This window comes from Struthio camelus, chromosome 26, assembly GCF_040807025.1.
Source record: "Struthio camelus isolate bStrCam1 chromosome 26, bStrCam1.hap1, whole genome shotgun sequence".
NCBI classification, from domain to species: Eukaryota; Metazoa; Chordata; class Aves; order Struthioniformes; family Struthionidae; genus Struthio; species Struthio camelus.
In genome coordinates this window covers 7,337,796-7,362,652 of record NC_090967.1, presented here as the reverse complement: position 1 = coordinate 7,362,652, position 24,857 = coordinate 7,337,796, and the positions used below count along the sequence as shown (strand labels likewise).

At 59.9% G+C, this 24,857-nt stretch overlaps 2 protein-coding genes across 4 annotated transcripts; both read left to right on the top strand.

Moving 5' to 3' along the window:
• Positions 1 to 44: 44 nt before the first annotated feature.
• Positions 45 to 13,093, top strand: WDR18 (WD repeat domain 18). Its single transcript, XM_068919851.1, has 10 exons — positions 45 to 434; positions 2,200 to 2,310; positions 4,187 to 4,320; positions 4,958 to 5,099; positions 5,803 to 5,946; positions 6,337 to 6,401; positions 6,532 to 6,656; positions 9,551 to 9,717; positions 11,515 to 11,583; positions 11,883 to 13,093. Exons 1-10 carry the CDS (start codon positions 81 to 83, stop codon positions 12,012 to 12,014), a joined length of 1,443 nt encoding a protein of 480 aa, XP_068775952.1. The 5' UTR covers positions 45 to 80; the 3' UTR covers positions 12,015 to 13,093.
• A 2,742-nt stretch (positions 13,094 to 15,835) lies between these two features.
• GRIN3B (glutamate ionotropic receptor NMDA type subunit 3B) lies at positions 15,836 to 24,230 on the top strand. 3 transcript variants are annotated; one of them, XM_068919811.1, is made up of 10 exons: positions 15,836 to 16,046; positions 17,937 to 18,535; positions 19,038 to 20,088; positions 20,560 to 20,705; positions 20,872 to 20,987; positions 21,202 to 21,353; positions 21,439 to 21,603; positions 21,745 to 21,812; positions 21,979 to 22,314; positions 23,307 to 24,219. In XM_068919811.1, exons 2-10 carry the CDS (start codon positions 17,955 to 17,957, stop codon positions 23,317 to 23,319), a joined length of 2,628 nt encoding a protein of 875 aa, XP_068775912.1. In that variant the 5' UTR covers positions 15,836 to 16,046; positions 17,937 to 17,954; the 3' UTR covers positions 23,320 to 24,219. The 3 variants fall into 3 exon arrangements, 2 of the variants coding, with proteins under 2 accessions (XP_068775912.1, XP_068775910.1); XR_011136382.1 differs by having other exon boundaries at positions 15,916 to 16,046; positions 21,995 to 22,314; positions 23,367 to 24,219; XM_068919809.1 differs by having other exon boundaries at positions 15,916 to 16,046; positions 23,367 to 24,230.
• Positions 24,231 to 24,857: the final 627 nt, after the last annotated feature.

Sequence of the window (24,857 nt, the reverse complement as noted above, 5' to 3'; positions counted from 1 at the left end):
CACCGAATCGCGCCCCGCCGCGGTCTCCCATCCAGGGCCGGGGCGAGGCGGGCCCTGCTTAGCTTCCCAGCGCGCACGGAATGCAGAGGCGGCTCCCTCCCCGCGCGGCCGTGGGGAGCGGCCGAGGCGTCGCTCTTGGTTGGCCGGCGCCTCGTTGTCGAGCGGAGGAAGGGCGGCGCTCTAGGCCGCCGCGGCGCTCTCTCTGGCCTTGGCGGACCGGGAAGATGGCGGCGCCCATGGAGGTGGCGCTGGTGTCGGACGCCGCCGGGCCGCTCTGTAACTGCTCCGTGTGGGAGCTGCACTCGGGCTCCGCCCTGCCCGGCTACCGCGGCGGCAACAGCGGGCCGCGCGGCCTGGCGCTGCTGGGCGGCGAGCACCTGCTGGGCGCCCAGCTCGGCAAGAGCTACATCAACGTCTGGGAGCTGCAGAGGAAGGTACCGGCGCGGCCGGGCCCGGCGGGGCCCGAGGCGCCCGTGGAGAACCCCCGTCTCCATGGGGACGCCCCCGAGCCCCCCTCTCCCCATAGACACCCCCTCGTCTCTATGGTGGCGCCCCGAGTCCCCCGTGGAGACCCGCCCCGCCTCTATGGTGGCGCCCCCGCGCTCCGCTCTGTCCGTAGAGACCCCCCCTCTCTATGGTGGTTCCCCCGTGTCCATAGAGACCCCCCCGTGTCCATGGGGTGCCCCAGGCTCCGCTCTGCCCATAGAGACCCCCCTCTCTATGGTGGCTCCTCCGTGTCCATAGAGACCCTCCCCCATGTCCATGGGGTGCCCCAGGCTCCGCTCTGCCCATAGAGACCCCCCTCTCTATGGTGGCTCCCCGGTGTCCATAGAGACCCCCCGTGTCCATGGGGTGCCCCAGGCTCCGCTCTGCCCATAGAGACCCCCCTCTCTATGGTGGCTCCCCCGTGTCCATGGGGTGCCCTCAGCCCCCGGTGTCCTCGGGGACCTGCCCGCGGCCCCCTCCTCTCCTCGCCCCGCCTCTGCTCCCCCAGGGCGGGAGGCCTCCAGCCCCTGGCGAGGCCTTGCTCTTGGCGGAAACCTCCCCGACTCCTATCGCGGGGCGCTGCTGCCCAGGCCGCCCACAGAGACGCCCCTGGGCCCTGCCAGAGGCGGCTGCCAGCCCGGGGACCCTCACCGCAGCCTCCCGCCGGGGCTCCCACGCTGCGGGCCGGAGCCGAGCTCGTCCCCGGGGCATGGAGACCCTGGGGTTTTCCTGAGGATTTCCCCCCAGCCTTGGAGGATTTGTCAGTGGGGAGAATTGCAGAAAAAAACTCCAGGGTGATTCTGCTTTCACTGTGCCCGAAACCTCCCGTCGCCTCGTTGCCTTCTCTGCCTCTCATGCTCCAACCGAAAATGGCAAATCCCCGGGCTCAAACCCAGCTGCCTAAGCCGTACCAGCCCCTGCAGGGCCGTCTTCTGTCCTCTTGCTAGCCGTGCGCCAGTCGCACTTAAATTGGGACAGGATAGTAGCAAAAAATCCTCCGTCCCACAGCCATAATCAGTTCTTTCCCTGCCGTTCCCTTCGGCTTTGCCACAGAGTGCAGCAACAACCCGTCAATTTACCCAGCTAAGGGCACACGTGGCCCCTTCCTGCCTCCAGCCCAGGATTTGTTCCTTCCTGCCTGCTCCTCTTGCCCCGAGCTGAAAGCAGCACGAGGAGCCGTCTTCAGCCCTGCTCATCGGTTCTCCCAGGCTGAGGGAGATCATATTTAAAAAAAAAAAAAAAGAGTTATTTTGCTGTAGTCTTTCTTGTCTCTACATCTTCTGCTCCTTCTCCAGGGTTCCCCAACAGTGGAGCATAACAGTATTCAAATCCCTCGCCTTTCGGTACCTCTCTGGCAGCTCCTGGACCCCTGTGTAGCTGGAGGAGGAAGGGAGGGGAACGCAGGCCTGTCCTTATTTTCCCTGTGGGCCTAAACACCCAGCAAAATGCAGGGCAATTTGATGTGATTTCCACCATCCCAGGATCTGTGTTTCTCCATCGTCTCCCTCTTCGGGTCCCTTCAGCACTGAATCTCTGAGCTCTAGTAGTGCTGGCGGCGCTGCCTGGATGCCGGCGGCCTCAGAGCGATTCGGGCACTGTCAGGAAAGGCCTTTCCCCTGTGGCCTGCTCCGAGCTGAGCCAGGGCCTCATTTCTCCTTTCCTCCCCCTCTTCTGTCCTGAACTGAATGGCCACAATATCCTTTGTGCTCCCAGGACCAGCTCCAGCAGAAGATCATATGCCCTGGGCCGGTGACCTGCCTGACAGCTTCTCCCAACGGTCTCTACATCCTGGCGGGCGTCGCCGAGAGCATCTACCTGTGGGAGGTAAGGACACCGTCCGTGAGCAAACAGCCTGTGCCTGTTGTGCTTACAGCCGAGCGAGTGAATAGCAGGGGGTGTGGGAATACCAAAATACGCTGGCTAGAACTGATGAGACTTTGTAGTTTTTCCCTTTCGTTTGTTTGGGAGTCCAGGCGGCACCTGGAGCAGAAGCAGCCACTGGGCCAGGTCCTGCACCCCGGGACCAGGGTGTTTTTGCACAGCCTCTCTGGTGGTCCAGGCTCTGACCCTTCAGATTTGCCTTATGACTTCGCATTTAATCATGGCTGTCGTCTGGTAACTTGTTGATGCTGTTTATCCTAGCCTCAAACTTGTGCACAGTAAATTGGAGAGCCAGCTTGAAAGCACCTATAAACGATTTTGAGTCTCATATGTTAAAGTAAACTGGATCCCAAGGAGGTGCAAAATCTCAGCAGTCCTTATGAGGAGCAGGTTGGTGTTTATATCGGTGTTGAATGAGGGTCCCTGGGCAAGAGGAAATTGATTTGCATCCCTTACAGTTAGCGAGTGCTCCTTTCCCATCAGGTGTCAGTAAATGCATGTTATCTGTGCTCTGCGGTGGAGTGAAGACTTTTCTGGGTCGTGTACTTTACAGTTGCTGTTGGTGCTGGTCTGGCTCTGGGCTGTGCAGCTGCTGCGAGGAGCCAGGGCTGGGCTGCTCACCGGCTCCGTGGAAATGCCCGCTACGGTGCAGCTTACCAAAGCAGCGAGCAAAAAAAAAAAAAAACTGCTGGGAGGTGCTGGATGAGGTTTAGGTCTTTTTTTCCCTTCTTTTTCCAAGCAGCTACAGATGCTTGGTCTTAAGAGGTTAGATGTGGCTCCTTCAAAGCAGAAACACAGGATCTAGTTTCCATTTAGCACTTCTTCCACCTTTTAGCCTAATAATTGTATGTGAATTGTGGTCTGGATGCCTACAAAGACTGCTGGACTCTTGTGCTCTGGTCATCATCCTTCTATTTTTATTCAATATTATTATTTAAGTGGGGTTCACAAAATGTGCTAAGCACTTCACCAAGCAAATAAAAAAACACAGCTAGTTCTTAGCCCAGGATTAGAAAACAAGATGTCTAACTTGTAAAGCTCTCAGTCTTGGGGAATGTTTCTGAGGCTTATTATGTGGGCGGCTCTATCTTAATTCATCAGATTTTTCTTTAAAAAATGTGCTTGTGGCAATGTTGGGAAAAAAAAAAAAACACCTCACTAGGAATGCTGGGCTGAGGCTGCAGCAAGTAGGAGGTTCTTGCTCACGATGCTGCAAGCTGGTCTCTGCTCTGCCTCACCTGCAAAACTTGGCCCTTTCTGTTTGCTTCCAGCTAACCTTGCCTTGCAAATGTTTCTGAGTGTCTTGCTGGAGTGGGTGAAAGCACTGTCCTTCCGGCTGAGAAAATGGGCATGTTAGTGAGGCTGTGTTGAATCCGCAATGGACCTGGAAAAGGATTCCAGGCGTCCTTGTTTTACGCCTTCTCTATTCTCCATTGAATTGCAGTTTGGTTTTATTTTTAGGGGTAATTCAGACAATGAGAGGGAGTTGATTCTGTTCTTTTATATGGGCTCCCTCACTGCCTCCTTACTTCCCTCCCTATCTGCAGTGTTGCAACAAGAAAAGCTCCAGGTTTAAGGAACTCTCTTTGCCCAGGTCCGTCCCAAAGCCTCCACTGGCTTGAGACCACATAGCCTTGCTGAAATGCAGCCACCTCAGGGGTGGCACACAGCCTCCTGGACAGTGCAGCATTGCTCTTTTTAAACGGTCTTTTTAAAATAAGTAATATTCAATATGTTTTAAAAATATTTTTAGATTATATTTTTTTTATATGTATATTAAGGTTTTTTTAATATTCTTGTGTCCTTTCCTTTATTCTAGGTCTCCAATGGGAACCTCTTAGCCATCCTGAACCGACACTACCAGGACCTCACATGCCTCTGCTTTACTGATGACAGCAGCCACTTCCTCTCGGGAGCCAAGGACTGCCTGGCTCTGGTGTGGAACCTTTACAGGTAACGGTACCCCACAAGCAGGTGTCTGCCCGTTTGTGCTGGGGACAGAGCGTTTGGACAAAGTACATGAAAACAAGAGATCAGCTACCGCTTCCCTGAGGCCGAATCAGCTCTACCTAAGCGAACCCTGACGGGCGTCTAAGCTGTTCTTAAAATCCATTGGTGGTGATGCGCCTGTGCCATTCTTCAGCAGTTTGGTCTAGTGTTGTTAGCCTTAGTGCTAAAGAGATTTTCCTTGTGTCTCATCTAAATTTCCCAAGCTGCAACATATGCCTCTGACTTCTTTTCCCCAGTGGACACAGGCGGTGGATTATTGCCTTCCCCTTTGAAGTGGTCTTTTATGTTCTCATTTTCCTTCCCCAGCTAGTGGCAGCTGAGGTTCCTGTCTCTGTGTCCTCTGGGATGGGGATCTCAGTGATGGCCCTTGACCGTGATACCACATGCGCTCTGGCCGCTGACAACTTCTGCATTCTGTTTGATTCTCGCACCCAGGAGAACCATCCCAGAGGCAGCAGAGCCTCGGCCAGCTCCCGTCACAGCTGCTTTGCTGTGGCATCCCCAGCGTCGCTCTTGCTGACTGGCGGCATGGCTGTACTCCCCGCGGTGCTAACCTTTCTCTTTGTTCTCTCCGCTACAGCGTGCTGCAGGCAGAGCCCTCCCAGATCCCTGACCCTCGTCATGTGTGGTCCCGACACAGCCTCCCTATCACGGACTTGTGCTGTGGCTTTGGAGGGCCCTTGGCACGAGCAGCCACAGCCTCCCTTGACCAGACAGCGAAGGTAAGGCTTGGCTCAGGCCCCGCAGCTGCCTGAACAAGCAAGTGTCCTGGAGGTTTGCAGGCCCCATAGGGTTAAAAAATAGTCTCTGCTGGGCTGCAGCAAAGCTGTCCATGAGGGATGCAGTAGCACGGTTTCTTAGCTGTCCCTGTGATGACTCAGAGCTGCCAGACCTGAAGAGTTTCATTTCTCCAAATATGAGCAGTTTCTCGGCTCCTGCCCTCAGGACTGGGCCTCCAAGTTTCCCCAGGGAATGCTGGGTTCAGCTCCTCTATTGCCTCCTGACTGAGATTTCTTCAATCACAAAGAAGATGGAGCTGTGCAGATTTCAGCCCTGGTGGCCAGACAGGGCCAGCACCAGAGCTGGAACCTCTAGTCCACTTCTCCTGCCCTGCAGGAAGGGATCTGCCCCAGGGGACAGGATGGGCATGGAGAAGTTAAAGGCTATTCCAGAGTTGCCTGGGAAATTTGTTGTCTCGTGGTCAGAATGAGGCTGATCCTGGGTTCTCTCTTCATTCTGCCTGACTTGGCACATGACCCTGGGCAAGCCAGCTTGTGCCTTAGTTTCCCTGACCATAGTTAGGAGGGGATGCCGGTACATGCTGTGAGACTGCTGCTGGGCCTGTAAGTGCAGATAAGAAGCAATATGTTCTTCTGATTGCGTAGTTAACGTTTAAGCCTCTAATTCTGTATCTTCTCACTCCAGCTGTGGGAAATCTCCTCTGGAGAGCTCCTTCTTTCTGTTCTCTTCGATGTGGGGATCATGGCTGTGACTCTTGACCTCTCTGAGTATCACATGTTTTGCGGCGGCATGGACGGTTCCATCTTCCAGGTTGACCTGTGTGCCTGGGTGAGTGATGGGGGCTGCAGATCTGCTTGGTGCTGCCCTCGTGCAGCCCAGCCTCGGCAGGGCACCCTGGGTCGCTGCCACACTCCCTGCCTGTGTAACTGGTGATCTGCCAGGATGCCAGAGGGCCCAGGTTCCTCTGCACCCCGAGCACCCTTCTCTGTCACTGTGCCTGGGCTGTTCCCCTTACAGTGAGAGGCATTTCCAGCAGGGATGAGGGAAGGAGGGCAGGAGAGAGGAAACTTCCTAGAGGGGGGTAAGGACCAGGGAGGAAGGGGAGAGCTTGTGGCCTGGAAAATCACCTCTAGTCCATCCAGGCACAGTAATGGACCTGCTGGCTTCAATCTTCCTGGGTTTAAACTTCTGTCTGTCTTCTTTCCTTCATTTCTGCAGCCAGTCCAGAGAGACCGGACCTTCCAGACAGAGCGAGAGAATGGGAAGATCTTCAAAGGGCACAGGTGAGGTGCCAGTCACACCTGCCAAATATCTCCTAGCTCCGTCTGCCCACATCACCAGCGTCGCTCCTTCTGTTTCTGTCCGACCTTGGGTCGTTCTGAGTTTAAACTCCCTTTTCTCTTCCCCTTCCAGGAACCAGGTGACATGTCTGTCAGTCTCCACAGATGGCAGCCTACTGCTTTCCGGCTCACACGATGAAACAGTCCGGCTGTGGGACATCCAGAGCAAGCAGTGCCTAAAGACAATGAATCACAAAGGTAAGGCTGCCCATGTGGTGCTGTCTCCAGGAGCCTTTCCCCTTCAACTGTCAAAAGCTGCCACTATCTCACTTCTGCTGCTCTGAAGCTGCCCTGGGCATTTCAGGCATTTCTTTGCTACTTGCAAAAGTCAAGCCTTCACTGCAAGCCAGGCATTAAAACCCTCCTTGAGGCTGCAGAGGTGCCACGGCCGTAAGGTGAGGTTGCCTTCTGCAGCCTTTGCTGGCTTATTCCTTGCTGTGGGCAAGGATTTGGCTTCTCCAGCAGCCCTGGCCCCACTACTACCCTGCTGCTGCTCGTGTGCTTAATCCAGGCACGGGAGAAGCTTGGGAGCTTTATGTGGCTCAGGAGACGCCATCCAGACCCCATGCCGTACCCTGCACCACAGAGCTGTACTATAGGGAGCACAGGATGGAGGGTCCCTGCACAGAGACTCGATAGACAACGTATTCACAGCTTCCCTCTACCGGGAGCTCAGGGGCTCTTCTCTCCCTGACGTTCCCTCTCTGCCACGGCCAAACCCTGATCTTAGTGGGGCAGGAAGTTCCCTGCAGCGCTCATTTCCAGCTGGTCATAGTCTCCCCTCTGCCTTTCTCGCTGCTTCTCTGAGCAGTGATGTTAGCCCCCTGAGCAAGGTCTGTTCCATGCCGCCACCCTGCTGACCCCCCCAGCATATTCCCCGAGCCTCTCTCTTCACAAGGCAGAGATGACATGGGCTTTTCTGCTGCAGCTGACATGACAGCAACCTCCAGCTTGATGTGCCCAGGAGAACGAGGCCCCTCTGCTCACAGGGGCAAAGGAGAGGCAGCTGAGGGCAAATGAGAAAGCACTGGCCTCCCCACATGATGGTGCTGGAAATAGATCAGAGGAATTGGAGCGCAGCTCAGGGCTGTGGCTGCCCGGCTCGAGATGAGCGTGGCTGTGGTGGCAAGAAGGACGCAGGGGGCTTTTCCAGCAAGGTTTGCTTGTCCTTGACTGGAGCAGGCAGCCAAGGGGACAGAGCATGGGCAGAGGAATGGACTCTGAGAAACTGGGCTGCTGCTCTCAGGTAATGAGCTGTGACTGTGTCGGGCAAGGCAGGACTGCTCCAGGTCACCCCTCTGTCCAGCTTGGCTGGCACTGAATGCACAAGCACCACTCTGAAGGGAGGCAGCAGATCTCTGGGATGAGGGGGAGCAACGGTTGCCTGACTGTGAGCCAGGACTCCTGCGTTCCCTTGCCAGCACTGCTCCAGATTCTCTCTAGGTATCAGTTCCCTTCTGGTCATGCGAATTCTGTCCTTTTGTCCCCAAATGCCTTGGGGCACAGACCATCTTCAAGGGCTTGCTCCTACCCAGCCAGCACAGGGAGACTCCATCTGAGTCGATCCTGCTGGCAGCTACCACAGTGTTGGAAGCTGGATTATTTATTCTCCCTTGATTGAGTCAAGTCCCTCGTCCCACACTGGCAGGATATTACTCACAGCTGGGTGCCTGAGCCACCCATTATGAGGTGGCTCTGGATGGGATTAGCATCCTCACTGGAGCTCAGGGCTGGGCCCAGGAGAGAGCTGGGGCTGGGGTTGGCTCTGCTGGGGATTCGGTGCCCTGGATGGTGACCAGGCAGAGTTTGGAATTTGTAGGCTAGTTCATGAGATTTTTGTCCTCTCTGCCTTTTTTGATGCTTCCTTACAAGGTGCTTGTCTGTGACCTGGTGGTGAACCAGATGTGGTAATATCCCTAATGGATATTTTCATAAGAGGCAGCAAACCTCTTTTCCTTAGTGCGGGAGCAACATTAGAACAAATGGTTTATTACAGCAAAGTTTTGGCAAAGAGCAGCTTTGGAGGCAAGCCTGGGACTCCTGGCACCTGGCAGAGCAGCTTCTGGACTGAGCATTTGACAGAGCCTTTAAGTTGCCAGCAAGGATTCAGTCTTAGCAGTCTCACCCTCTGAGCAGGATCTGGGTTTGGAGCAGTCTCTGGTCTGGCTGGAGGTGGAGATGATGATGAGGGAGCCCTCTTCTACCATCAGAGGTGCTTTTATCTGTCTCCTCCACAGAGACAGAAAGCCTCAGCTGGCTCCTTGCCCCCTAGTCCTCCCCCAGACTCCTGCCCTCCCTTGTCCTGTTCTGCACCTTTCTCTGCTCTCTTTGGCAGCACTTATATGTGAGAGCAGTGATTCTGCAGCAGTTCACCTTCGCTCAGGTGGATCTGGCTCCTTTTAACCTTTCCTGTCGTGTCGTCGAGCCCAGCAGGGGGAAGATGGATGGTTGAGGTTTCATTAGTGGTGACTGAGCGGGTCTGTTCGCACACAGGCCCTCTGGCTGCTCCCCTCCACCGGAGGTGTACTCCAGGCAGTGCTGGGGCCGGGGAGCGTTGCCTGGGGATGTGGACTGGCGGGTGGGTGTGTGTCTGACAGGGAGAGATTTGGTAAGTGGAAGGCAGTGGTGGGAGTTTGCCAGCAAGTGTGAGTTTGGAAAGGGGGGTGGAGGGGGCTGCTGACAGAAAGCAGCAGCCTGTGTGGGTAAATGCAGTAATTAACTCTGCCAAACAAGTGTGTGTGATAGATCATTACCAGGAGACAGCTGTGTGAGGCGCAGCCACTGATGGATGGCTCACTCAGCAGAGGACGGCCAGAGCACCACACTCTCCTGAGCGCGGGCGAGCGCAAGCTGTCCTCTCCTCGCTGCCTGCCGACACAGGGGCATGGAGGGGTGTCTGTGCTCCCGATTGTAGAGGCCTGGGGGAAAAGTACTACTCGTTGCTGTTATGAGATCATACTTTCCAGATGCTGGAGAAGGATGCAGAGCCCTGGCCACCTATTTCCAGGGTTGCCCTTCCCAGAAGCCAAGCAAGATGCAAACCTGCCAAGGGGAGAAGTCTGACCTGTTCTCTCCTTTCTGTCCCACCCCAGGTCCAGTTACGAATGCGCTCATAGTCCTGGCCCCAGCCAACATGTTTAACCCGGATGGCAAACCCAGCGTGCCTCTTCCCAAATTCAGCAAACACCTCCATGGCACCGAAAGCAGTGACGATCAGGGAAATGAGGGAGTGACGCTGCGTCTTGGGCTCCACCAGCAGGTACCCAGGGACGAGAAAGCTGCCAGGAAGGGAGAGATGGAAGTGGGGCGGAGAGGGGGTTCTGTGCACGAGAGTGCAAGATTGATCCTCCAGCCGGAGCAGCAGCAGATAGCTGGTCCTTGCTGATGCGCTGCTGATAGGTAGCAGCTTCACAGCCCGTTCTGGAATAGCTCCTGAGCGCTGTGGGTGGAAGCACCTGGTGCGCATCTTATTTACGGAGTAATGTACTGTCTTGCATTGGACAGTGAGGATCCAATACCCGGTGGTGGGCTCAGGGCCAGAAGGATGGCTAGCTTGATGGGTTAGGCTGAGGCAGTGGGCAGAGCAGCTGGACGAGACAGGCCTGTGCTAGCTCCCAGCTCTTGCGAGGACCTTAGGCCCATCCCTGCACCAAGCTGCACCCTTCGACTACTCTCTTTTCCACAAGAAGCCTCCAGTGCACATCTGATCCTTTCCCCTGCCCTTGCTGGTGCAGCCAAACTTCCCCAAGTGCTGTTTTATTAAAGTAGTGGAATTGCCTAATTAACTCACTTGCGGTGGGAGGTTTGAGCCAGCCTGCCACGCAGGGAACAGGAGGTCTCTTCTCTTGCTCTCAGCTGCTTCTGGGCCACCCTCAACCGAGGGAGAGGCGCTGCAGGACTGAGGGCACCGGGTAATCCAGAGCTCCGGGAGTAGGTCCTGGCAGGGACACAGGGGGTTCCTCTGAAGTCGCTGCCCCAGTGTCGGTGGTGATGTGGAGGGATCAGGAGGTGGTTTGGGCACTGCTGCTCTGCTGTACCCAAGGTCCTGCCTGTAAAGATCCTCCCCACACACAGCTTTTTTTTTTCTTTTTTATTTGGCAAGAGGTTGTTTTCCCCTCCACAGACTTCATTCTCCAGTGCAGTGAAATCCATTCTTCCTCCCTTGCATTCCCCTTGCAGTCCGGCTGGTGCAGTCATTTGTCCTTCCAGCCTTGCGCCATGCTGTGGGCTCGCGCTGCTGTTCCGCAGCTCCTGCTGCTCAGACCTGGTGTGGCTGCCGCAGGCCGGGGGGAGAGGCCAGCCCAAGCGAACAGGCACTGTCAGGATCTGCTCTGTGAGTGATCACAGGCTCGCTGTGTGCCAGGCTGGTCCTTCCATCCCCTGGCCTTGCCACAGGGAGTCCCCGCGCTTCTGTCTCACCTCTGTCAGCGTCTGTCCCCAGGAGAGTGATAGCCCTGTCACTTCTGATGGATGAGCTCCATGGAGAGGAGGTGTCAGCGTTTCGAGGAGGGGCTGTTTGTCTGCTGCTTGAGAGAGGGACAGCATGCAGATGGTGGCCGGGCCAGCTCCAGTGCTGTTTTGGAAATGTCAGTCTTGCTGTCAGTCAGCCTCCCCTGCTCACAGCGCAACGCCTGGGGAGAGCAGTCTGCAGTGTGGCGTGCCCAGCGCTTCGTGCTGCCAAGGCAAAGCACGCTCTGTCCGTGCGGTCCCCTTTCAGGCTCCCTTCGGCAGGGCACGGTGCTGGGAGGAGAGGAGCTGGGAGGACACCTGTACAAGGTGTTCTCCAGGGGACTGTTTTGGGACCCCTGGCCCCTGCCCAGCAGTGCAGGGCACAGGCTTTCCCTTTGGAAAGGGGCTGCAGCTCTAGCCAGGCTACTGTGTTGGTACTGCTGGAGTCTCCGCTCAGTCGCTGCTTTGGCCCCCATGGCTGGATCTGGGGAACCAGGGGGTGTCTTTGCCTACTCCAGCGGGGTACTCTGCCCTGGGTGGTGGGTACTCAGCACTAATGAGAGGACCCAGGTTTTCTGTATCAGTTGCTTCTGTCTGATCCTTGCAGGAGTCTGGGGAGAGCTACCTGGAAAAGGCTGAGAAGATGTACTCTCAGATGTGCTCAACAAGGGAAAAGGTGAGACCCCCCCACTATGAGATGGGGGAAGCACTGCCTTCTAGTACAGATCCCTGTCGTGGGGTCCCCATTAAGCAGAAATGGTCCTTAGGGCACTGTGCAAAGTTGGGGAATGGGAGGAACAAGCCCTGGAATTTGCTCATGGTGTAGACAGGAGGGGCAAGCTTTGAACAGGAGATGAAGGTAGGAGAGGATGCAATAGTTTTGGGGTTGCTGCTATCCTGGCAAACACCAGCGCCCACTTGCCAGAGTTGAGACCCTGGTCCCTGAAGCTGCTTTGTTGCATTTCTCCCTCACAGAACCTGATGGGAGACCAGGAACATCTGACGATCCAGGTGAGCGAGCTAGAAGAGGAGGTGAGCACCCTCCGGAAGATCAATAAGAACCTGTTTGACTTCTCTGCCCGCATCATCACCAAACCAGCCAAATGAAGAGGCAACCCCCAGCCCTCCCAGCCCTCCGCCTCTCCCAGCCCAGCTCCTGGGGAAGAACCAGCCAGCCCCTGGGCACGTGCACACGCAGACGTGCAAGCACATGTGGCTCATGTGTTCTCGCAAGCATCTACAACAGTGCGCACACAGGAGCATTTGCCTGCTTGGTCTGGCATCCGTGCGATGACACGCAACTGCGACTGGTGCGGGGCTGCAAGGCTGCTGCGTGTGCTCCCAGGCCAGCTGCATGCAGGACAACACATGGACCGTTTTTACCCCGAGACACTTCTCGGTGCCAGCAGAGACGCAGTGCTGCCTGGAATTGGGGAAGCCTATGGAGTAGCCAGCTGGTGGAGAGGAGTGTTACCAGGTTTTGAGGGAAGGAGTGCGGGATGGAGTTCCTGCTCTTTTCCAGTCTCTTCCCTTGGCCTTTTTTTTTCCTGTTTCTTTTTGTTACTTGACCCTGCAGTGCAGACAGAAAAGTGTTTTTGTCCTCTCTTAATACTGGTTTGAGATTGGATTTGAGAGATCCTTTTCGCCCACCCCGCCCTTGGAAACGCTGCTCGGTATTGCAGGATCCATTCCAGCAGGGATCCCGCTTGTGGGTTTGTTCTGCTCACGTGACAGTGGGGGCTGAGCAGTTCCTGCACCGCAGTGCCCGGGGGAAGCGTGTCCGGCTGATTCCCAGCCCGGAGCCCCACCGGTCAGCACGGCACTGCCTGGGGCCGGGCAGGCGAGACCCGGGGGCGTCCAGCCTGAAGACACGACTCCTGCACCGCCACCTCCACCCGGCCTGGCCTAGCAGGCTGCAGGGTGGTGGGGGCAGCGGCTGGGGCGTCCGTTGGGCTCGGAGCGCGGTTGGTCATTTTGGGGCACAGGGCTGACTCCTTGGGGAGGGGCAAGCAAGGTGCTATTTCCAATCTCGTAAGTTGACAATTTATATATATTTGGATCCAGCTGCTTTGTTTTCCATGGTGTTCTGGGGAATCGGCCTTTTGTATTGTCACTAGCATGGCAGCGGGGGTTGTGGGTTTTGTTTAGGTTTATTTTTTACATAAAAGATTTGTTTTTTATAGTGAGAGATGCCTGAGGTTTTTCTTTAAACCCTGCTGGTGACCACAGATCTTAATAACCTCCTGCCATCGCTTCCCCAGACTGGGCTGTTACCAGGGAGCGGGGAAGTGAGTCTGCGTCTGAGGGAAGTCATGCTGTTCGCTGTCAGGTGGTCGTCTGCACCCTCTCCCCAAGGCTGTTTTCCCGGAGCCTCCCAAAGCGTCCACGTGCCCTTGCGGTTCACCCTCTGTACCTGCTGTGGTCCCCCGCTGCTTTTAGCCACCTCCAGGAGGGAGCGATGGCCCAGCTGCACCGCCTGCTCGGTGCCGCTGTTCTCAGGCTTGTTCCTGCCTGGAGCTGGAACCGGGTCTCTGCCTGAGGCTGGTAAAAGACGGCAGATCTGGCAGTGCCAGAGCGTGAGGTATCGGTGCCAGGGCGCTGCACGAACCCCAGCTCCTCTCCCCGCAGGGGGCCGTGTTGGGGGGCAGGAGGCAGAAGGGAGAGATGCTGGCAAGGACCAACCATTTCCTGCCATGGGAATGGGATCGCTGCTTGCCTGACTGTCCTGATGCGGGTCCATCCCTGCCCCGCGAGGCTCTGCTCCCCAGCTGAGGGGCAGGAGTGAGGACGCTGGAAGGGGGGGGCCTGGCCCTCCAGGGAGCACAGCTGTCCCCAGGCGCACCCACTGCACGGACCTGTTTAATACACCAGAAGTAAGTGCAGTTGATTTAAAGTACACTTTAATAACGCAAGTGTCCACTTTAAGTGTCCACTCTCATGCCAGCCTGCTTAGATAATGCTTTTAGTTTAATAAGTGCCGTTTCTCTTTCCTTTTGCTCCTCATCTTCCTTCTGACATTTTGGATCAACATTAATCGGCTGCATCGGAGAGCATCAGCCTGAGCCAGGGTAGTACTTTGAGAACTGCAGGCATCCGGGGCTGCAGCAGAAACGTAACCCCAGCATGCCGGGAGCCGGCGAGGAGAGCGCCGAAGCCTGCGTGGGCTGGGCTGGCTCGTCCCGGGGACACAGCCTGCTCCAGCCGCTGATTTATCCCCCAGTCAGGGGCTGGGTCAGAGAGGGGATCTCCTGGTTGTACCCATTCCCTTTCCCAGGCCCAGCGTGGGCCACGGGGCCTCGGTCCCCACCGCAGCTCCTGTCCTGGGTGCTGAGTGCCCACCCTTGTCTCTCCCAGGGGGGACGGAGCTGGCAGTGCCCCTTGCTTGTCCATCGGCTGCTCCAGGAGGAGACGGCAGCTCCCCTGGCATGGGGGGCTGCCAGTGCTCCCAGCGCCCCAGCAGGATCTGCGCTCGCTGCCTCCCCCTCTCCGGGCTGGTCTCTGCAAGGGGAATTCATTAGCTTTAACTCATTAAATTTGCCTGATGATCAGTATTTTTTGCCAGCTGCTACTTGGCTTTCTTGCCTGCTTTCTTTTTCTTATTAATTTAGTAGAGTCTCTCTGTCTGCCTGGCAGCTGATCTTTGCGCTCTGGTAGCGGGGAGCCCTCTTGCCTCGCCTCGCCTCCCCTGCCTCAGTTTCCCCAGGGCCTGGGACACTGCTTTGCCTCCCTGCAGAGGAAGACCGCAAAGCTGCTGCGTGTCCAGGGCAGCGAGACACAGGAGTGCAAAGCCCTTAACCCCTGCGTCCACCCTGCAGGTTGAGCCCGGCAGCCCCAGGATGGGGACAGTTTTAAGGCTGGTGTCTCTAATTGCAGGCGTTGGTGTCAGCCTTTGCTAGGTCACAGCTCCAAACCTCGCTCCAGCCATTGCCTTGAGAGACTTTTGCCAAGCCTGGGCACAGCGGGGAGCGCTGGTATCTTCATTCGAGTCACATAGGATGAGAGGTCTCAGCTGAAGCAGGAGGAACGCGCTGGTTATTAAAAGGTAGCTGAAATTCTCCTGGAAACCGTGGGGATTTATGTGCTGTAACTCCTTGAGCTCCCTCCGACAGGCCTTCCTTCCCAGGGATTGAAGTCGCTACGCTGGGAGCACAGGAATGGAAGTGTCACAGCGGGACGGGTCGGGGGGACGGACCCTGCGTGGGCTGCAACGCAAACGGGGCTCGTCCGTGGGGCTGGGACGGGGCGAGCAGCGAGGCTGAAACGCCGCAGGGTGGTGGGATGGGTGACGCGGGTGGCCGTGAGGGCTTGTGCTGCGTGTGTGCCTGTTGGTGTGCTGGGTGTGGGTGTGCGAACACCCTGTGGGTGTGCAGGGTGCGTGTATGTGTGTACGTGTGTGTGTGTGCACAGAGCCCGGCGGGGCGCGTGTGCCCGGGGGGGGACCCGCCTCGCCCGTCGCCTGCGCCAGCGGTGGGGCTGCTCCGGGGGCCGCAGCAGCCCGGGACGGGGCGGGCGGCGGAGGGGGGCGGCCGGGCTCTCCGCGCCGTCGGCTGCGGCTCGAGCGGAGCCGGGCGAGCGCGGGCGGCCCGGGGGCAGCGGCCGCCCCGCCCCGTCCCGCCCCGCCGCCGCCGCCCCTCCCCGTCCCGTCGGGGCGCAGCGCGGCGCGGCGCGGAGCGGAGCGGGCGGGCCATGGCGGGGCTGCGGGGGCTGCGGGCGCTGTGGCTCTGCGCCGCGGCGCTGGGCGCGGGGGGGCACCCGCAGCCCTGCCGCGTCCTGGCCCGCGCCGGCCCCGCCGTGCGCCTGGGCGCGCTGCTGCCGCCCGCCGCCCCCGGCCGCGTCCGCGCCGCCCTGGCCCGCGCCGCCGGCCCCGGCCCCGGCCCCGGCCCCGGCCCCGGCCCCGGGGGGGCGGCGCTGCCCTACAACCTGAGCCTGGAGGTGGTGGCGGGCGCGCCGGCGGCGCGGGACCCCGGCTCGCTGGCGCGCTGGCTGTGCGCGGCGCTGGTGGTGCGCGGCGTGGCCGCGGTGCTGGCCGTGCCCCGCTCCCGCCGGGAGCTGCTCCAGCTCGACTTCCTCGCCGCCGCCCTGCAGCTTCCCTTCCTCAGCGTCCTGGACGCCGACGGCCCCCTGCCCTTCCGCTCCCAGGTAAGGACGACGCCAACGCCGGCACCGGGCATCGGGCACCGGCCGGGGAGGGGGGCTCCGCTGCTGCTCCCGTCCCGGCTCCATCGCGGCTCCGTCCCTGTTCCTGTCCTTGCTCCCGTCCCGGCTCCATCCCGACCCCTGTCCCAGCTCCATCCTGGCTCCCATCCCGGCGTTATCCCAGCCCCATCACGGCTCCCTCCCTTCCAGCCCCATCGCAGCTCCCATCCCAGCCCCATCCTGGTTCCCATCCCGGCTTCTTCTCATCCCGCCTCCTCCCAGCTCCACCCCGGCTTCCATCCAAGGTCTCTCCCTGGATCCATCCCAGTCCCATGCTGGCTCCAATCCTAGCCCCATCCCTGCTCTCTCTCTAGCCTTTTCCCAGCCCCTTTGCAGCTCCCATCCTGGCTCTATCCCAGCCCCCTCCCTGGATCCATCCCAGTCCTATCCTTGTTCCTGGGCCAAGGGGCTCTGCTGGCTCCTGCAGCTGCCCCACACCCTGTGCCCCCTGGTCCCAGTCCACACCCAGAAGGGCTCTGGGGATGTTACCCAGCTCAGAGTCCCCAGAGCCACCAGACTCAGCCCTGCTGGCCCAGGAGCGATGGCCGTAACCACCCCAGAGCCCCCATGGCCCCGGGGGGGGGGGTTCCCCAGCCAGAGCATCCCCAAGCCCAGCCTCCCAGTGCCACTGTCGGGGCCGGGGGTTTCGCCACACAGAGGCTGCCAGGTCCTCGGCAGGGGCTGCAGCCCCGAGGGCTCTTGGCTGACCCCACACCCAGCACCAGCCCAGGGCCGGGGCCAGCGCCGAGCTCTTGGCGACCTCTCCCAGGCCTTCCTGCGCTGCCCGGGCGCCCTGCCCTGGGCTGCCCACCGCCCCGGGGAAGCTGCATTTGTGCGTGGACGAGTGAGTGCTGGGGTCAGCAGCGAGGAGCTGCTGGGACCATCCCTTGGGCAGGGCTGGGGGCACTGGGAGGGGGCAGTCCTGGGGGTCCTGGGGAGAAGCCAGCCTCCACCGGCTCCTGCACAGGCTGGTGCCACATCTGTATGGCACAGCCTAAATGGAGACCTGCCCTAGCCCTGCCGCCCTGGTGCTGGAGGTGGCTGCAGCTCACTCTGGACCTCTCCCTTTCCTCGGCCAGTGGCCAGAGCGATGTGGCAGCTCTCGACTCGTCCCTCACTCAGCCCCGTGGCCCTGCTCTCCCCAGCTTTCCGTGGGGGCAAAGGGGGCTGGCGAGACCCACCTTCGTCGCCCCTCTGTCCCAGCCCGTCTGTGCGTGGGGCCGTTTCCTCTAACCCCTTTGCAATCGGGGTCGTGTTTGGGCTCCGCACGTCCACCTTCCTCTCCCTGTGCAGCCGCGGCTCCGCCGTCAGCAGCCCCCGGTTCCTCCCGGAGCTGGCTGCTCCTTGGCGGAAGGCGACTCCTTCCCCTTGCAGGCAGCAGGGAGCCCGGCCGCAGGCCGCTCCCCGGGGCCAGCCCCGACAGCCGGCGAACGCGCGCGGGCTGCGCCGCCCTCCCCGCTGCCCGGCGAGCGGCACCGTGTCCTTGGAGAGTCGCGCTTCGCGGAGTGGGGGCTGAGCTGCAGCTCCGGCCGTGCGTGGCTGCGAGTGCATGCACGTGCATGTGTGTGCACACGTGTTGGGGGGGGGGACAACCTGCTGCTTGGGGGCACTTAACCCCCCTGGTCAGGGGACTGGAGCCAGCCCAGAGTGGGCTTTCCTCTCCGAATCTCTCCCGTTGGTCCCTTCCCAATCCTCCGGCTGGCTGGAGCCACGAGCCGAGGGCCGTGGCTGGCGCGGGGTCAGGAGCCACCAGCGCTGCCGCCGTGCTGTGCCCTGGGGCAAGCGGGGGCCAGGGGCAGCGCTGGGCCGACCGCAGCTGCTGTGCGCCAGCAGAGCCCTTTCCACCTCCGCATGGACCGGCAGAGCTCGCTGGAGACGCTGGTGGACGTCCTGGCCAGCGTCCTTCAGGCCAACGACTGGCACGAGGTCAACCTGGTGCTCTGCCACCCCTGGGACGTCGCCGGCTTCCTCAGGCTCTGGACCCACCGCACCCAGCTCTTCCTCCGCACCGTCCTGGACCTCAGCTCCCTCGACGAGCCCGGGGCCGCCCACCGCCTCCGCCAGCGCTTGGACCGCTTCAAGGCGCTCTCCAGCCCGGTGCTGGTGTTCGGCTGCGACCTGCCGCGTGCCCGGCTCGTCTTCCGGGCGGCCGAGGCGTCGGGGCTGCCGCCGCAGGAGTTTCACTGGCTGCTGGGCTCCCCACTCCGCGCCGGCGAGCTGCAGACCGAGGGGCTGCCCCTGGGGCTCCTGGCCTACGGGGAGGTCCGCAGGCCACCGCTGGAGCACTTCATCCAGGACGCGGTGGAGCTGGTGTCCCGAGCCATCACCAGCGCCGCCTACGTCCGCCCCGACCTCGCCCTCATCCCCACCACGGTGAACTGCAACGACAAGCGCAAGGAGGGCGCCGAGTCCTCGGGGCTCTTCCTCTCCCGGTAAGGGGGGGGTCCCACCAGGGCGCCCCTGGGCCTGGGGATGGGCGAGCTGGGAGCCCGCTCCCGAGGCTGGGGCCCCCGACTGGGGAGGCAGAGCCGGGCAAAACCCCAGGCTTTGCGTGCAGAGCCCAAGCACCCTCACTGTTAGGTGCAGCTGCCTGTGTGGGGGCTCAGCTGTCCGGTCCCCCTCCCTTTTTGGGATATGCTTTGTGCCGGCTGCACGAGGGAAGGATGTGTCACGTTAGATCTCGCTAATGCTCCCCGAGCGCTGTTGCTGTATAAATATTAATAATTTGATGCCTCGACAGCACAGCAGGCTGCAGGCGCAGAGAGCGGGGCCAGACCCTGCTGCTGCCCCTGCCCGAGCCGGGCTCCTCCTGCCTCCCAGCCCTGAGCCCCATCCCTCGCTGCCCCTGGGGGTCCCGGGCCCGGAGCAGGACCCCGCACCAGCGAAAGCACCCCGTCACACCCAAGCTGTGACACCTTCCTGCTCCCCCACCAGGTTCCTGGCCAACACGTCCTTCCACGGCCGGACGGGACACGTGTCTGTGCACAACGCGACACTGGTGCGCACGGAGCACCAGTACCGGGTCTGGAGCCTGCTGCGGGACTCACGGGGTGTGCCGACATGGGTGACGATGGGCACCTGGCACCATGGCAAGCTGGAGCTGGAGGAGGGTGCGTGGCAGAGCCACCTCCAGCGAAAGAGCCCCAGTGATGGGACCGGCAGCTCCCGCATGAAGCTGCGGGTGGTGACGCTGGTGGAGCACCCCTTCGTCTTCACCAGGGAGGTGGATGAGGATGGGAGCTGCCCGGCTGGGCAGCTGTGCCTGGACCCTGGCACCAACGATTCGGCTGTGCTGGAAGCCCTCTTTGAGGAGCTCAGTGCCGAGAACGGCTCGGTGCCACGGGAGTACAAGAAGTGCTGCTACGGGTACTGTATTGACCTGCTGGAGAAGCTCGCTGAAGACGTGCCCTTTGACTTTGAGCTCTACATCGTGGGCGATGGGAAATACGGGGCGTGGAAGAACGGCCGCTGGACTGGGCTGGTGGGGGACCTGCTCAGCGGCATGGCCCACATGGCTGTCACCTCCTTCAGCATCAACTCAGCACGGAGCAAAGTCATCGACTTCACCAGCCCCTTCTTCTCCACCAGCCTGGGCATCCTGGTGAGGACCAAGGACACAGCTTCACCCATCGGGGCCTTCATGTGGCCCTTGCACTGGACCATGTGGGTGGGCATCTTCGTGGCCTTGCACATGACTGCACTCTTCCTCACCCTTTATGAGTGGAAGAGCCCCTATGGCATGACTCCCCATGGCCGCAACCGCATGAAGATCTTCTCCTACTCCTCGGCCCTCAACCTCTGCTATGCCATCCTCTTCGGGCGCACGGTGTCCAGCAAGACGCCCAAGTGCTGCACTGGCCGCTTCCTCATGAACCTCTGGGCCATCTTCTGCCTCCTGGTGCTCTCCAGTTACACGGCCAACCTTGCTGCCGTCATGGTGGGAGAGAAGACCTTTGAGGAGCTCTCAGGCATCCATGACCCAAAGGTAGGCGAGTGTCTATGCTGCTTCATCCAAGGTTTTTTTTTTTTTGTTTGTTTTTTTTCTTTTTCCGGGGGGGGGACTAAGGACCAGGGACTGGGGTCTATCCTCCCCTCATCAGCGCAGGGGTTGGGGCAGCCTGACAACCCCCTCCCAAGACCGTGCGTGGGGAGGGGGGGGTCTTCCCAGGCCCCCAGGATGCTTTTTTTCCCCTGACATGCCACCACGGCAGTGTTTAATCCTGGCCTCAGCTCCAGGGTGGGAGGAGAGCAGCAGCCTGTGGTCACACTGTTTGGCCCTGACCCCCTCACCTGTGGGGGGACTCTGCCAGACCCCCACAGCCCACTGAGGGCAGCCCAGCACCCACCTGCCGGGCCTGTGGGTGCTCAGGGCTTCGGGTCCGGCCCCCATTCGGGGGGGGGGGGTGTTAGTCCCGGCCTGGGTGTGGGGTACTGATGCTCCGGTGCCTCCTTCCAGCTGCATCACCCCTCGCAGGGCTTCCGCTTCGGCACGGTGTGGGAGAGCAGCGCCGAGGAGTACATCAAGAAGAGCTTCCCCGAGATGCACGAGTACATGAGGCGCTACAACGTCCCCACCACCCCTGCCGGCGTCACCATGCTCAAGTGAGGGATGGGGGCTCCTTTACCCCTCCCAGGGCACGTTTCACTCTTCCCCCCCCCCCCAGCACTAGTTGGGGTGGGGGGATCACAGTGGTGGAGGAGGCCCCTGGGTGCAGGGGAGCAGCCCCCTCCCCCCAAAAAAAAAAAAAAAACCACACTTTGGCTGCAGGACGGAGCCGCCCAAGCTCAACGCCTTCATCATGGACAAGTCTCTGCTGGACTATGAGGTCTCCATCGACTCGGACTGCAAGCTGCTCACCGTGGGCAAACCCTTCGCCATCGAAGGTGGGGGGCGGCCGTGGCCAGGGCAGGGTTTATTTTGGGGGCTGGGGGGGGGGGGGTCCCTTGGCTGCGCAGGGGACAGGGTGATGCTCTGCGCGTGGGGAACGGGAGGGGAGCCGGGCTGGGGAGGTCCTCGAGGGCAGAGGGGAGCTGGATGTGGCCCCCACCTCTGCCCCCAACGCTGCCGCTCGCTCCACCCCGTCCTTGCCGGGGCCAGGCTACGGCATCGGCCTCCCCCAGAACTCGCCGCTGACCTCCAACGTCTCCGAGTTCATCAGCCGCTACAAGTCGGCCGGCTTCATCGACCTGCTGCACGACAAGTGGTACAAGATGGTGCCCTGCGGCAAGCGGGTCTTCGCCGTCACGGAGGTGAGGGCAGCTGGGGGCTCCGTGGCCCCGGCGGGGGGGGAATCCACCCCCCCCCCCAGCCCAGCCACCATCCCCCTCCCCGCAGACCCTGCAGATGGGCATCTACCACTTCTCGGGGCTCTTCGTGCTGCTCTGCATCGGGCTCTGCGGCTCCCTGCTCACCTCCCTGGGCGAGCACATCTTCTACCGCCTCGTCCTGCCCTGCATAAAGCGGAAGAAGAAATTCAGCTACTGGCTGCACACAAGCCAGGTGGGCTCCAGCAGAGTAACCCCCCCCCCCCCCCCAAAAAAAAAAAACAAAACCCTTTCCCCCTCCCAACCCCTAGTCCTCTGGGCCATTTTTTGGGGGGGGGGGGGGGGGGGCAGCTCATGCCTCTCTTGTGCCCCACAGAAAATCCACCGGGCTCTGAACATGGGCACGGAGGAGCAGAAAAACCAGAAGCTCAGCCTGGAGAAGAGGTATGGCCAGTGCTGGGCAGCTACCCCATGCTCATCCTCCTCCCCTCTCCTCCTCCTCCTCCCTCTCCTCCTCCTCGCAGAGACCCACCAGTTGGGGGGGGGGGGGGCTTCAGCAGCCTTGCAGCCAGCAGCCCCCCCCCCCCGCTCTCCCCACCACCACCCCAAGGTGCAACATCCAGCAGAGCCCAGCGCCGGCCCCAGTTGGGGGGCAGCCCTGGAACAACCTGCGGAAGGAGGCGCGCCGGGTGCACTTCCAGCTGGAGCAGGACCCTGAGCGCGAGGGGCCCGTGTGGCTCTGCCCGAACGGGCGCCCGCCGCAGCCCGCTGACAGCGAGGCCAGCGAGGCCGAGCTCCGGGAGCTGGACGAGAAGATCAAGGAGATTCGGGAGCAGCTGCGCGCGGCCCTGGTGAGGAAGAGCGAGCTGGTGGGCGTGCTGGGCACAGCCAGGAGCAGCCAGGCGCTGCCCTCCCCGCCTGCTGCCGAGGTGCCGCGGGAGGCCAGGTAACTGCGTGCCCCGGTTGGGGGGGGGCATCGAGCCACCACTGCAGGTGGCTGGGGCTGAGCTAGTCCTGCTGAGCCATAGAGCAGCCCCAAGCTGGGTTTTGGGGCGACACCGTGCCTGGGAAGGGAAGGAAGCTTTCCTGCAGCACCCAGGAAAATGCAATCTGGGTTTTCAAGTGCTGTTTTCCTGCCCGCCCCCCCCCCCCCCAAACTGGCCCCAGGTCTCGCTCCTCCACGCAGGGCAGGGGAGGGTACAGGACACGGCTGTACCGGCTTCGGGACTGGCACGACTCCCATGACTTACTGTGCCTGGCCTTGGGTGGGTTTTTTAACAAAGCAGGTTTGGCGAGGGCTCTTTTACTTGGGGGGGGGGGGGGGGGTGTGCGCTGCTCACTAGTTAAATGCCTTTGTTTGGGGCCGGGGCGGAGGGGGGGGAGGCAACCACCACTGAGCTAGTAAGCCACTGCTAGGACAAAATCCTGTGTCCTCTGTGCAGCCTGACTCAGCCTCTCGTCCCTTCCTGGGGGAACATGTAGTGCTCAGCTCTCCCGGAGCGGGGAGGACAGAGACAGCCTCTAAAAACAGGCAGAGGTCAGGCTGCGCTGCAGTGATGCCAGCCACTGCCTTCGCTAGCTGCAGCTGTAAACAAATGAGTGAAAGAGGAACAAATGCCAAGGCACTGCCACCCTGGGCTGCCTCCCCTTCCCCAGCTTTGAAGCTTGGGGCAGTCATCTGTTCCTCTTCTCCCTCTGCTGATGGAGGTTTTTTTCCAACTGTAGCCATCCACCTTAGGTTAGGATTTTTAATTTTGGGGAAGGGGTAGTGGGTTAAGATTAGCTAAGAGGCCCCCCCCCCCCCCAGCACCACCATGACAAACCACAGTATTTCTGCTGGCAGATTACTAGAGAAGTTAATAACAGTATGTTTTCAAACCATGCACATGAAGATGACAGAAAAATAGACTGCTTTTTTTCCCCCCCCTTTTCTTCCAGCTGTATCCTCTAAGTAGCAAGGCTTAGGAAGAAGGTAATGGGTCTCTCCCTCCACTGCAGGCACATGCCAGCCCAGCCCAGCCCCCCTGCAGGACAGCAGCAGCTAGTGCTCTAGCTTCCTCTCAGCCGCAGGAGAGTCCCAGGCACGGGCAGGAAGGGGAGTAGTCCTCACCACCCAGTGCCCTTGGTGCTGCCGGCTGAGCAGCTAGCATGCTGGTGGGGAGCAAGAACCCCTGTGGGAGAGCCAGCGCCAGGGAAGCGACACTGACCGTTCCCCAGAGAACAGCCCAAACCAGAAACGGAGTCTTCCTTGAGCAAAGGGCGAAGGATAGACAACACAAGCACTGGCCTGTGTGTCTCATCCTGAGGGCTGCAGGACGTCACAGAGCCCAAAGACTTACCTCTTCCCCTGCCAGCAGGCAGCCTCAGGGAGAGGAAATAAGTAACTTCATAGTCCAAACGTGGGTGACTGTAGGTGGCCGTGAAAGGATGGGGCTGATGGTAAAGCAAGAGATGCTGCAGAGGAAAAGGCTCCCTGCAGCCTTTTCACTTGCACAAAGAGGCTGTGAAACGCTGGTGAACACCAGTGCTGGGGACTTGGGCTCAGCACTCCCTGATCTGCCCAGCCCCTGCACGAACCTGGGCAAGTCAGCTCTAACTGGGGTGAGCAGGGCCTTCCTTCTTCAAAGCACTGGGAGTCCCTCACCTCCTAAGACAGCAGTAGCAATGTCTAAGGTATTTACAGCGTTTGGTTTGCCGAGCCCACACACGAGACAGAATCACACATCAACTTCCAGCAGGAACCCAGCACAACCGCTAGCAGGAAAACCAGAGCAGCACCACAGCAGCTGTTAGATATAATATTTATTATATACAAACACATTTTGTACATTAATTAAATAGAATGAACTCTACTCTTCATTCAGCAAATGATTTGGTTCATTTCCCCCCCTCTCTCCCTCCCACCCACCCACTCCTCTTAAAAGCCTATGATTATTTCTTGCTCTCTTGTGCTCTGGCACATCTATGCCTGGAGAGAAGGAGCCAGATACCTATGAACCTCGTTCTGCTGCCCCTGGCTCCTTCCCAGGAAGGCTGGTTGCAGGTTTGGACATGCTGATCACTAGCAGACGCCCCCTATTTCCCCAGAGCAACACCCAGACCTCCTAAAACCAAAATAAAACAAGGAGTTTCCTGGGCAAGAAACGCAAAGAAAGTGAAGTGTGGGGTTCTGAACCCCTTTGGTACTGACAAGGGGTCTATCCATTCCTGATGGAAGCCACAGAAATGCACATGAGAGCCCTCCAAAGGGAGAGGCCTGTGGACTCACACAGATGCTGCTTAGCTATGCCGAGATGAGGCTGAAATCCAGGGACGCTTCCAGAGAGCAACCTTGCTCCCCTCCAAAAAGCAGGTTAAGTGCCCCAAACCATCTTTTCCCAGCGCTGCCCTTTTCCACCATGTATCTCCTTAAGCGTCTCTTCTCAGAGCCCCACAGGCCTGAGCCTTTCCTGCACTGCTCCCCATTTGCAAGAGCTCTGCTCTACCTAC